The 14,199-nt window shown below is 41.4% G+C and overlaps 1 protein-coding gene across 1 annotated transcript in view; it reads left to right on the top strand.

Annotated features, from left to right (window-relative positions):
* LOC126480650 (protein phosphatase 1 regulatory subunit 21) overlaps nt 1-14,199 on the top strand; it is a 200,122-nt gene that overhangs the window by 152,655 nt on the left and 33,268 nt on the right. Inside the window, exons 9-11 of the mRNA XM_050103882.1 lie at nt 3,816-3,908; nt 4,034-4,164; nt 7,252-7,401. Of these exons, the coding sequence (XP_049959839.1) occupies nt 3,816-3,908; nt 4,034-4,164; nt 7,252-7,401 (374 nt within the window). The remainder of the gene's footprint in view (nt 1-3,815; nt 3,909-4,033; nt 4,165-7,251; nt 7,402-14,199) is intronic.

The raw sequence follows: 14,199 nt of genomic DNA, 5'->3' as shown, positions 1-14,199 counted from the left end.
GACCTTGTGGATGACATCGGAAGCTCACTGAGGCTTTTTGCAGGTGATGCTGTGGTGTATCGAGAGGTTGTAACAATGGAAAATTGTACTGAAATGCAGGAGGATCTGCAGTGAATTGACGCATGGTGCAGGGATTGGCAATTCAATCTCAATGTAGACAAGTGTAATGTGCTGCGAATACAGAGAAAGAAAGATCCCTTATCATTTAGCTACAAAATAGCAGGTCAGCAACTGGAAGCAGTTAATTCCATAAATTATCTGGGAGTACGCATTAGGAGTGATTTAAAATGGAATGATCACATAAAGTTGATAGTTGGTAAAGCAGATGCCAGACTGAGATTAATTGGAAGAATCCTAAGGAAATGCAATCCGAAAACAAAGGAAGTAGGTTACAGTACGCTTGTTCGCCCACTGCTTGAATACTGCTCAGCAGTGTGGGATCCGTACCAGATAGGGTTGATAGAAGAGATAGAGAAGATCCAATGGAGAGCAGCGCGCTTCGTTACAGGATCATTTAGTAATCGCAAAAGCGTTACGGAGATGATAGATAAACTCCAGTGGAAGACTCTGCAGGAGAGACGCTCAGTAGCTCTGTACGGGCTTTTGTTAAAGTTTTGAGAACATACCTTCACCGAAGAGTCAAGCAGTATATTGCTCCCTCCTACGTATATCTCGCGAAGAGACCATGAGGATAATCAGAGAGATTAGAGCCCACACAGAAGCATACCGACAATCCTTCTTTCCACGAACAATACGAGACTGGAATAGAAGGGAGAACCGATAGAGGTACTCAGGGTAACCTTCGCCACACACAGTCAGGTGGCTTGCTGAGTATGGATGTAGGTGTAGATGTAGATAGAAAACTGCTAGCGATCTAACAGTGATGCAGGGGGAAAAGATAATAAAAAATTGGATTTTAATCTAACAATGGAAAATCCAGGATGGAATGTAACAATATTAGAGAAGGAAAGTTGCTATTCACCATATGGTGGAGATGCTGAGTCACGATAGGCACAACAAAAAGATTCACACAATTATAGCTTTCGACCATTAAGTCCTTTGTCAATTACACACACACACACACACACACACACACACACACACACACACACACACACACACATATATCTGCAGTCTCAGGCAACTAAAACCATACAGCGAGCAGCAGCACCAGTGCATGAATGGCCACCGACAAACTGTGGCCAAGAAACCAGTGGACCACCCTGTTGCTGAACACACTGCCAAACGTGATATCCCTCATTTTAATGACTGCTTCACAGCCTGTTCCATATGGATCCTTCCCACCAACATCAGCTTTTCTGAAGTGCGCAGGTGGGAACTTTCCCTACAATACATCCTATGTTCCCGTAACCCTCCTGACCTCAGCCTTTGTTAGTCACTGTCCCCACCCATCCAGCCCCCTTCCTGTTCCCATTGTAGCACTACACAGCCGTCATTTCACTGCCACACACAATCTTTTAATGTCCATTTATTTCTCTCCTTTCCACTACCTCCCCTCCCCCCCCCCCCTCACCTTCTCTCCTGCCCTCCCTCTAAACTACAGCACTTCACTGTCTGCCACCCCCACCATACTATCCCTACCCCTCCCTGCCCCAGCCTCCTCCTTACCCCCACCCAGTTGCCACTCCCATCATGCATTGGTGCTGTTGCTCGTAGTGTGGTTTCAGTTGTCTGAGACTGCAGACGTGTGTGTGTGTGTGTGTGTGTGTGTGTGTGTGTGTGTGTGTGTGTGTCTATTGTTGAGAATGCTATAATTGTGTGAATCTTTTTATTGTGCCTATTGCAAAATTGGATTTTAGACCCATGTATCCTATGAAGCATATTACGTGGCTAAGGTATTCCTTATTGTGAAGATAACTACCAGAAAGATAATACAGCTGTCCAGCAGGTATGTTTGCTAAGGCAATATCTTCAAATTCAACTACACCATACTCACGGAGTTAAAGACAAATGGGAGGTTTGAAATTGACGGATATCAGTAGGAAGGCAAATACATTATTCATTAGAACAACCATGACCAGAAACCATAATTTTGAAGCTATTCAATATTATATGGCCTGCAAGTAGATAGCTGTCAATAAATGTAGGCAAGTTAAACTATCAATTGAAACACATCAAGATGAGTTAATTAGGGGATAACATTTTACGAAATACTGTTTTAACAGAAAAGCCTTGGTGGATGCCCAGAAGAAGACAGATGGCCCAAATCAAACTGAGTCAAGCACTCAAGCATAAGTGTGGCCATTTGGGACAACTTTAGCTTCTTACCAATTCATTCCTCAGAAATGGGTTCAACATGCATAAAGTTCTGAGGAATATAGTTGCAACTAATGAAAAACTTGGTCAGATTGGTTTACGCAACACTGACAGCTGCCTCACATGAGTCTAGTGGACACACTGCGGACAGCTAATGAACTGGAACTAGGTCAGGAGCAGAAAAGCATTCATCGGGAAAAGCCCAGAAACCAACTAGCATACTGACGTACTCATGTGGCTGACTTGGAGTTCTACCCACAGGTGAAAACCGGTACTTTGATGTGGATACTCGAAATTATGTAAACTATATTATGAACAAAAACGGTGAAGTCAACATCATCATTATTTCAAATTGACATGGAAGAAACCTATTGGTGAATAAAGTGGTTCCTGAATGTCTCACTTTTATTTGAGGAACATGGAATCAGGTGAAATGTCTTATAATAGAGGAAACATGGCCTTTCTTTTTTTGCCGCCAAGTGCAGGATTTTCGTTTTTAGACAGTCATTAAAAGCTGTTACAAGATTGGAAATGAAAAGCCTGAAACCAATACAAGTGCTTTCATTAACATGTAAATTGATAGAGTAAGTATTGACTATTAACATCACAAATTTCCAATTAATTGATAAGGTACAATCAGTCCATGAAGCCACAAAACTTACATTCTGGAATTTATGGGGGCGGAAACTGTCTGCTCTACAATTTGATTTTGTCATGCAGTACCAGAATAGAAATCACTGGAATGGAATTTTTATTAGGGTGTTTATGATGAGATTACATTTTGCTCCACTGTTTGTCAGGCGATGAATGTAATTTTACCATTGTGGTATTTATTGATGTGTTGTGTATTAAATGTACATGAAACAAGAATTGTAGATCTTCATGGATTGTAATTTCAAAGGTTCTTGTCAATGGCAAATCCCGTAATACCACATTCATTGAAAAGGAAGCAGTGGTGATATCCTGAATTTCAAATACAATTTCTGTGTTATGGCAGATGTTTTCATTTCCTTTGACTACTCTATTGTGGGTCCATCATTGTAATAGGCAAATAAAAGAAGTGAATGCATTCACTTAAGTGCATGGATTTCTACCTTTTGGGCAAATGAGGTGAATTTGATGGGTGTATCATGATAATATGTTGGAATAAGAGGAAAAAAGAAAAGAATTAATTTGCAGGTATGGATATAAATATGTTAATGTTCTGTAACTTTATTATTTATCTGGAGGTGATTGTTTCCTGGTCATTAATGTCACTATTTCTTCCCAAGAACTTTTTGTGTATTTCAATCAGTTCCTGTTGAAATGTGTGGCATACATTGAGTGACCATAGAGGAATGAAGGTCAACTGGTACCACCATCAGTATCATTCCCAGTAAAGCTACAGTGTGTTATACTGTGACCCATCATCATTTTCAGTTTCCCCTTTCATACCTATGCTTGTGAATAAAAAAATTAAAATAAAAAAAAAAAAAAAAAAAAACCTGAGTGCAATGACAAGATGACAAATTGGCAAATATGTTTACGATACCTTTCAGATAAGAGAAGTTGTCAACATCCTCCCTCATCACAGAGAAGGTTTCTCTTAGAAGTTACAGAAATACTGAAGAATGTTCATGAATCTATTAAAGGTGAGTTATCAGCTGTCATTTCTGAAATTTAGGAAAAGTGTTTTTAAATGATATTAGAAATTTTGTAGTGTCTATTGTTGCATATTAAAATACTTAATTTAGCATGGCAAGAAAATGTGTTTCAGAACTGTCGCGTGCTTATGCAAGCAAGACTCAGGTGGAAAGAGAACTATGCCCCTCCATCACGGATAGGTTGAAGACTACTGATGAATGCCTTGCTGCTTCCTTGACAGCTATGGTTGCTGCAAGTGGAAAGGTTAGAGCATACAAATTGCAAATTAAAAGTTTAATCAATGAAGAAGCTTTATTGGTTTTGGACTGTAGTACATACGAGGAAATCTTGTTGTGTAGTTGAATACCTGTGACATGTAGAAATCATAATTAGACAAATTTGTTTAGTGCCAAATATTGTTATAGATGAAATGTCTTAGTAGTAGTTCCTGATTTGGTGGAGCTAATGTGTGCCTATCATATGTAGATGACAAGAATCTGGTGGTAAAATGAGGATTTGCTAATAAACACTAGATAACCAAGCAGTCTCAGGAAACAAAAATGAAATGTATTGTGCATTTATAACAGTATATGAAAATTCCGTCTTGTGCTGCAGTGAGATGGAAAAGATTTTCCAGGGTAGAATAGAGAATTAATGGGGGAAAACACAATTTTAATATCTTTCACTACATCCTTAGGTCTTGCTGCTACTCTGCATGCCTACTTGAATCAGCAATGGTTCTGTTGCTGTGTCCAGACAATTATGGTCTTGTTTTATCTTGTTCTTGATAAAGGCCCAAATTAGTTCAACAGCACTGAGTTTGCAGTATGCCACAGGCAACCACAGAAGTTTGTCCATTGGGCACAACACTCTCTCCAAAAGGAATTCTGTGGTGAACTGAAGTGCATACGTGTATGTCACATAAATTCTACTGCAGTTTGACATGAGATGAAAGATCTGTTTTGTTATTTTCCAGTCATTCAATAACAAAATCTTCCTTTCATTTCATAGATGGATTTCGCAATACGAATTTATCATTTGTGACATGGAACCTGATGTCTAACAGTTGTAAATCTATTGGATAACTTTCTGAGAATTCTTCTGAACCAGCCTTAATCATGTCTGGCATTGTACTCAGAACAGTAATCACTACTGCATTTTCCCAATAAAACACAGGCCACTATTTTGCACAAACCCACCTTTGTTTCCAATGTAACACGTTGTAATTATTTCTGGAACCGGCCATGTTTATATTCCATATTTCCACACCTGAAAACTTCCTTTGCAATAGTTCTATTTTATGTGTATGTCATTTTTTATTCCTACTATCCAAAATTTGTGGAATGGTTTGTGTCACAGCAAGTCTCATGAGTGTAGTAAACAGTCTATTCAATGTTTCACCAGTGTCTGTAATTTCTCTCAAGAAAATGCATTTTTTTCCTGCTATTAGAGTAGTTTCCATCAGCACAAGCTGTTTATTGAACTTTTTGTATCTCTGACCCATTTCTAAACAACGTGCCAAAGGGTTATTCCATTCAAATAATGAAAGTCTTACACTTCATTCCTCAAATTTTCCAAATTGCTTTTTCACGTGTAAGGTTGGATCTTCCTCTTTATGACTCCTGTGAAAAATATTGAAAAATATTCCCATGCAGATTTTTGTAGTCAACCAGAACTCCATCTGGTGATACAGAACTTGAAATTCCTGAGTGTTCTCTTTCAGCTAATTACCATACTTTTGATAGTACTGAGGTAATCAGTGGCTCTCTTTACTGAGTGTGAAACAGAACTGCACTAAGGCATCATCATTTTTAATCTCATAATAAACATGTGCTTCAATAAATGTTACTTATCTTACAAGAAATGGGGACATAAGCAAGGCAACTGTTCAAAGCTAAATACGGCTCAGACCTGGCAGATTAGCATCCTCAAGGCTGCAACACATGAGAACGCAAAAACATTACACACACGCTTGATATTTTTTCATTATGTAGCAATATGTGTATGAAAACATAACTGTGAAAAGCGACAACCGGCCTAGGATTTCCAGTTTTCATTTTGTAGATTGTTGCAATTCCCCTTATAGTGAAACGTATGAATAGTTTCCATTATTACAACAAAATGAGTAAATGGAAAGCAATGAAAATCTGGCAGTAAATCAAGAACTGTTGTATCTTTAAACTGTGTGCAGGAGATGGTTCTTGAAAATGCGGTCTGAGTAGTGTTCCCAAAAAAAGTCCATATGGTTCACTTTCGCACAAATATTTCCACATGTTGTCACTTCCTTTCCAATCAAAATATGATGTTTACATATCAAATGACAAAAGGAGTTGATTCAGGAAAGGTGCACCATGTTTATACTCAATATGTGATTGTGTCTCAAGGAACTCAAAGCCAAGGGTCATTTCTTATGAAATGGAGAACAAATGGTAGACAAAAAATGTTTCTTGTTGGCAGTGTTAGTCAGGAGGAACATGAAAAGCCATCAGGGAGAGGTGATAGTTAACCTACCCGAAAAGTCTTAGTTTATCTGACTTTCAGGAATAGTACACTGACTGCTAGTTTTAGATAGATCTGATAAAACAAAAATAAATATGTTTTGCAACAAAGTACAGTGCCAGCCACATAGTATGAAAAAGACTTGCCACTAAATAAAGAAAATCTGCCCACCTCCCAAAAAAATTTAAAGTAAATTTGCTTGTAGAACAAGTGTTTGACAATGTCTTTTAAAAATAAGAATTGGTAGCAGTCGTCCATTTTATATCCTACATACAATTTGACAGTGCTTTTCGAGAGACAGTGCTCTCATCATCAGACTGTCAAACTCACTCCTCACTTTGAAACACTAACAAGTTACCAACAAATCCTCGGTTTACTTTAAAATCTTTGACTTCTGTCCATAGTTGTCAAATCTCATAGAGTACCACACACCAGGTGGTGATCACCTGTGGGTTGCAAGAATGTTAAGTCAACACTTAGTGAGGTGTGTAGGATATGTCCTGGTGTGAGGTGGAATGACTATGGGCAGAAGTAACGTAGGACAAGATCCCACAGTCCATTATGTTTTTATTCTATTTATTTTATGAGCATTGCAAATGTTTTGGTAGGCTTTTAAATGTTTTAACCTCATGAACTGAATTTGAGAAACTCGTAATGAGAACACTGTCTGTCGAAACATTGTAGAGTTGTGTGTAGGTCAAAAAACAGCTGAATTCTGCCAGTTATTACTTTTCAAATATAACAATCACTACCTCACAGCCTTAAAATAGGCAATATTAAAATATCTTTTACTTTACTTTTTGTTTGGTATGTTGTTTCCTTTATGTATTCAGTCCTGTTGTGTGTTAGTAGCTTTCAGGTGTACTGTCTGACAGTCGCACTGAGCTGTGGAAGGGCATGGCACTCTCTCCTGCATCAGCTTTCTCACTTCACGCTAAGATGCATCCTGCCGTGTCAGCCTTCAAAAGACGTGCAGCTTCGTACATTAATTATCTAGATCAGGTTAGTAAAAGTTAATAATAAAAATGACAGCAGTTATTGTGTGAATCACTGACTGCTTGTCTCTTATCTTAACTCACTTTAATTAGACAAATATTATAAAGCTAGAGTTGCAATTTGCCTATCGTATTTATTTTACATCATAATTTTAAGTTTCCATGAAAGCTTGGGGAGTGAACTGTTGTAAAGGAACATTTTGAATCATCAGTGTGGCTGTATAACATGTAGGGGAATCTTCTAGACTTTGGCCCAGTTGGTTTTCCAGGTGCCACTACAGGTGAAGTAGCCAGTGCAGGTGTGATGTTAGCAAGGCCCTTCACCTGCCCATTGCGCAGATGGGTGCAGTAGATTGTTCTCCAGGAGCAACACCAGAGTAGCACGACAGCATAGCAGCATAGCATAGAACTTGCAACTAGTCAGTTACCAGGATAAGTTTAGTTGAAGATGGTTGATTCATTTATTACCAAAAGTGATGGAGTTAAGATCCCTGCCATGTTGAAGCCAGTTACTCATTTCTGCTAGGTTGTTGTTGTTGTTGTTGTTGGTGGTGGTGGTGGTGGTGGTGGTGTATCGTGGCAGAAGTATATTCACAGTCTATTCACATTAGCCTGTTGTTATGTTAGCCTGAAGATTAAACTATCCTTCATCCTTCAGAGAATAACAAAAGAGAGAATATCTGTGACCTTTACTGAAAAAGAATTAATGTTATTACAGCAAGAGCAAAGTCAGGATAGGGAAGTGAAATAAATGTTACATTATATCTTCAACAATGGAAAATCCAGGATGGAATGTATCAATATTATGAAAAGGATAGTTGCTACTCACCATATAGCGGAGGTGCCGAGTTGCAGATAGGCATTCTCCCCCCTCTGCACTTCACCCCCCCCCCTCTCACACTTACACACACAAATACGTACAAGCAAATGCAACTCTCACATGCATGACTGCAGTCTCTGGTTGCCGAGGCCACACTGTGAGCAGCAGTACATGATGAGAGATGCCACGAGGTGGTGGGGGTAAGGAGGTGGCTGGGGGAGGGAGGGGGAAGGATAGCAGGCTATGGGTGGAGGATGGTAAAGTGCTGCTTGTGGGAGCATACAGGGTTGACATAGGTGGAGAGAGGGTAGGGCAGCTAGGTGCAGTCGGGAGGTTAGACAGGGGAGTGGGGGTGGAGGTGGGAGGGAGTGGGGGCTTAGCAGTAAAGGAGGCAGGTAAAAACTCTGTGGGTGCAGTGCATTGGTACAATAGAGGACTGTGTAGTGCTAGAATGAGAACAGGAAAGGGGCTAGAGGGTAAGGACTAAGACTATCAAGGTTGAGGCCCACTGTCTAACCTCCTCACTGCACCTAGCTGCCTCACAATCTCTCCACCTCGTCTCTGCGTGCTCCCGCAAGAAGCACTTCACCGTCAATCACCCCTAACCTGCTATCTCTCCCCTTCCCTACCCCAGCCTCCTCCTTACCCCTACCACCCAATTGTGTCTCCAGTGTTTTTGGTCTATTTCCAATGAAGGCCTTGTTGGCCAAAAGCTCATTTTCTGACAGTTTGTTGTGCCTATCTGTGACTCAACATCTCTGCTATATGGTGAGTAGCAACTAACCTTTTCATTATATCATAGCTTCTGTTATTAGGATCAATAAAATAACTGAATGAAGCCTGGATACTGAATCAGTTTTTTCCCCCAATTTATTGCAGTTCCTGTATCTTTCTTTCTGAAGACAATGACTACTCCACAGCATCCACCCTAGTTTTGTCATGGCAAGCATATTTCCATCATGTTAAGGCACCCTGTTGAGAGGCCAGTCAAACGTGTGGTTCCTGAAGAGGGGCAGCAGCCTTTTCAGTAGTTGCAGGGGCAACAGTCTGGATGATTGACTGATCTGGCCTTGTAACACTAACCGAAATGCCTTGCTGTGCTGGTACTGCGAATGGCTGAAAGCAAGGGGAAACTAGAGCCATAGTTTTTCCCGAGGGCATGCAGCTTTACTGTATCGTTAAATGATGATGGTCTCCTCCGAAAGTAAAATAGTCCCCCATCTGGATCTCTGGGCGGGGACTACTCAGGACGACGTTGTTATCAGGAGAAAGAAAACTTGCGTTCTACGGGTTGGAGCGTGGAATGTCAAATCCCTTAATCGGGCAGGTAGGTTAGAAAATTTAAAAAGGGAAATAGATAGGTTAAAGTTAGATGTAGTCGGAATTAGTGAAGTTCGGTGGCAGGAGGAACAAGGCTTCTGGTCAGGTGAATACAGGGTTATAAATACAAAATCAAATTGGGGTAATGCAGGAGTAAGTTTAATAATTAATAAAAAAAAAATGGGAGCGCGGGTAAGCGACTACGAACAGCATAGTGAAAGCATTATTGTGGCCAACACAGAGACGAAGCCCATGCCTACCACAGTAGTAAAACTAGCATAACTTAATCATAGCTAACACTTGGTTTAAGAATCATGAAAGAAGGTTGTGTATGTGGAAGAGGCCTGGAGACACTGGAAGGTTTCAGATAGATTATATAATGCTAAGGCAGAGATTTAGGAACCAGGTTTTAAATTGTAAGGCATTTCCAGGCGCAGATGTGGACTCTGACCACAATCTATTGGTTATTACCTGGAGATTGAAGCTGAAGAAACTGCAAAAAGGTGGGAATTTAAGGAGATGGGACCTGGATAAACTGAAGGACCAGAGGTTGTTGAGTATTTCAGAGAGAGCATTAGGGGACGATTGACAGGAACAGGGTAAAAGAAATGCAGTAGAAGAAGAATGGGTAGCTTTGAGGGATGAAATAGTGCAGGCAGCAGAGGATCAAGTAGGTAAAAAGATGAGGGCTAGTAGATATCCTTGGGTAACAGAAGAGATATTGAATTTAATTGATGAAAGGAGAAAATATAAAAATGCAGTAAATAAAGCAGGCAAAAAGGAATACAAACGTCTCAAAAATGAGATCTACAGGAAGTGCAAAATGGCTAATCAGGGATGGCTAGAGGACAAATGTAAGGATTAGAGGCACATATCACTAGGGTTAAGATAGATACTGCCTACAGGAAAATTAAAGAGACCTTTGGAGAAAAGAGAACCACTTGCATGAATATAAAGAGCTCAGATGGAAACCCAGCTCTAAGCAAAGAAGGGAAAGCAGAAAGGTGGAAGGAGTATATAGAGGGTCTATACAAGGGCGATATACTGAGGACAATATTATAGAAATGGAAGAGAATGTAGATGAAGATGAAATGGGAGATATGATACTGCGTGAAGAGTTTGACAGAGCACTGAAAGACCTGAGTCGAAACAAGGCCCCGGGAGCAGACAACATTCCATTAGAACTACTGACAGCCTTGGGAGAGCCAGTCCTGTTAAAACTCTACCATCTGGTGAGCAAGATGTATGAGACAGGCGAAATACCCTCAAACTTCAAGAAGAATATAATAATTCCAATCCCAAAGAAAGCAGGTATTGACAGATGTGAAAATTACCGAACTATCAGTTTAATAAGCCCCGGCTGCAAAATACAAAGACTAATTCTTTACAGGTGAACAGAAAAACTGGTAGAAGCTGACCTCGAAGATCAGTTTGGATTCCGTAGAAATGTTGGAACGCGTGAGGCAATACTGACCCTGCGACTAATCTTAGAAAATAGATTAAGGAAAGGCAAACCTACGTTTCTAGCATTTGTAAACTTAGAGAAAGCTTTTGACAATGTTAACTAGAATACTCGCTTTCAAATTCTGAGGGTGGCAGGGGTAAAGTACAGGGAGTGAAAGGCTATTTACAATTTGTACAGAAACCAGATGGCAGTTACGAGAGTCGAGGGGCATGAAAGGGAAGCAGTGGTTGGGAAGGGAGTGAGACAGAGTTGTAGCCTATCCCCGATGTTATTCAATCTGTATATTGAGCAAGCAGTAAGGGAAACAAATGAAAAATTTGGTGTAGCAATTAAAATCCATGGAGAAGAAATAAAAACTTTGAGGTTCGCCGATGACATTGTAATTCTGTCGGAGACAGCAAAGGACCTGGAAGAGCACTTGAACGGAATGAACAGTGTCTTGAAAGGAGGATATAAGATGAACATCAACAAAAGCAAAACGAGAATAATGGAATGGTTTTTGTTGTTATGGTCTTCAGTCCTGTGACTGGTTTGATGCAGCTCTCCATGCTACCCTATCCTGTGCAAGCTCCTTCATCTCCCAGTACTTACTGCATGTAGTCGAATTAAATCAGGTGATGCTGTGGGGATTATATTAGGAAATGAGACACTTAAAGCAGTAAATGTGTTTTGCTATTTGGGGAGCAAAATAACTGGTGTTGGTCGAAGTACAGAGGATATAAAATGTAGACTGGCAATGGCAAGGAAAGCGTTTCTGAAGAAGAGAATTTTGTTAACATCAAGTATTGATTTAAGTGTCAGGAAGTCGTTTCTGAAAGTATTCGTATGGAGTGTAACCATGTATGGAAGTGAAACATGGACGATAAATAGTTTAGACAAGAAGAGAATAGAAGTTTTCGAAATGTGGTGCTACAGAAGAATGCTGAAGATTAGATGGGTAGATCATATAACTAATGAGGAGGTATTGAATAGAATTGGAGAGAAGAGAAATTTGTGGCACAACTTGACTAGAAGAAGGGATCGGTTGGTAGGGCATATTCTGAGGCATCAAGGGATCACCAATTTAGGATTGGAGGGCAGCGTGGAGTGTAAAAATCATAGAGGGAGACCAAGAGATTAATACACTAAACAGATTCAGAAGGATGTAGGTTGCAGTAGGTACTGGGAAATGAAGAAGCTTGCGCAGGATAGAGTAGCATGGAGAGCTGCATCAAACCAGTCTCTGGATTGAAGACCACAACAACAAGGCACCTTAGAAATCAAACATTTGTGATGCTTGAATTACAGGTGTAAATTTACTTTGGTTTGGGCTTGTATTTTTTAGGCAATTTGCTGTTGAACTTTTGAAGCTTTCTACTGCCTGGTTCCACCTGCTTGATTAAGATCTACCACTTAACTTGGTGAGATGACTAAGCTTTGCAGTGAGTTTTACTGTTTATATGAGTGAAACAAAACCTATACTTCCATCATTGTTCCTCCCATTTTTATAGATCACAATAATGGCTCTTCTTCAGTAGGTGGTTAGCAGAAGAGTCTCTGCATCTGACAATTTTATTCTCTTTATTACATTGTAATGGTAAAATAAAATCATAAAAAGAATAAAGATCTAAAATTCCTGGGGCAGAAATGTAAAATAGTGAGATGTGATACAAAGACCAGAAAAAAGTCTCAAACTTTCAGACTTACTTTGTCTGAAGATGATGATGATGAGGAGGACAAAAGGAAATGACATTGAAAGCAAATATTAAAAAATGTAAAAGAAAGGGATAAGTTCCTCATAATTCAGAATGACATAAGAATTAGGGAAGAAAGTTTGAAGACATTAATAAACTACTTCTGATTAAAATTTTTGACAAGGAGGGAGGCTGTTGAGACTGGAGAACCATTGTACACTCCTGGAAATTGAAATAAGAACACCGTGAATTCATTGTCCCAGGAAGGGGAAACTTTATTGACACATTCCTGGGGTCAGATACATCACATGATCACACTGACAGAACCACAGGCACATAGACACAGGCAACAGAGCATGCACAATGTCGGCACTAGTACTGTGTATATCCACCTTTCGCAGCAATGCAGCCTGCTATTCTCCCATGGAGACGATCGTAGAGATGCTGGATGTAGTCCTGTGGAACGGCTTGCCATGCCATTTTCACCTGGCGCCTCAGTTGGACCAGCGTTCGTGCTGGACGTGCAGACCGCGTGAGACGACGCTTCATCCAGTCCCAAACATGCTCAACGCGGGACAGATCCGGAGATCTTGCTGGCCAGGGTAGTTGACTTACACCTTCTAGAGCACGTTGGGTGGCACGGGATACATGCGGACGTGCATTGTCCTGTTGGAACAGCAAGTTCCCTTGCCGGTCTAGGAATGGTAGAACGATGGGTTCGATGACGGTTTGGATGTACCGTGCACTATTCAGTGTCCCCTCGACGATCACCAGTGGTGTACGGCCAGTGTAGGAGATCGCTCCCCACACCATGATGCCGGGTGTTGGCCCTGTGTGCCTCGGTCGTATGCAGTCCTGATTGTGGCGCTCACCTGCACGGCGCCAAACACGCATACGACCATCATTGGCACCAAGGCAGAAGCGACTCTCATCGCTGAAGACGACACGTCTCCATTCGTCCCTCCATTCACGCCTGTCGCGAGACCACTGGAGGCGGGCTGCACGATGTTGGGGCGTGAGCGGAAGACGGCCTAACGGTGTGCGGGACCGTAGCCCAGCTTCATGGAGACGGTTGCGAATGGTCCTCGCCGATACCCCAGGAGCAACAGTGTCCCTAATTTGCTGGGAAGTGGCGGTGCGGTCCCCTACGGCACTGCATAGGATCCCACGGTCTTGGCGTGCATCCGTGCGTCGCTGCGGTCCGGTCCCAGGTCGACGGGCACGTGCACCTTCCGCCGACCACTGGCGACAACATCGATGTACTGTGGAGACCTCACGCCCTACGTGTTGAGCAATTCGGCAGTACGTCCACCCGGCCTCCCGCATACCCACTATACGCCCTCGCTCAAAGTCCGTCAACTGCACATACGGTTCACGTCCACGCTGTCGCGGCATGCTACCAGTGTTAAAGACTGCGATGGAGCTCCGTATGCCACGGCAAACTGGCTGACACTGACGGCGGCGGTGCACAAATGCTGCGCAGCTAGCGCCATTCGACGGCCAACACCGCGGTTCCTGGTGTGTCCG

Source organism: Schistocerca serialis, chromosome 1 (genome assembly GCF_023864345.2).
Source record: "Schistocerca serialis cubense isolate TAMUIC-IGC-003099 chromosome 1, iqSchSeri2.2, whole genome shotgun sequence".
NCBI lineage: Eukaryota > Metazoa > Arthropoda > Insecta > Orthoptera > Acrididae > Schistocerca > Schistocerca serialis.
Note: the sequence above shows the minus strand (reverse complement) of the source record. Positions and strands in the feature narration are given on the sequence as shown.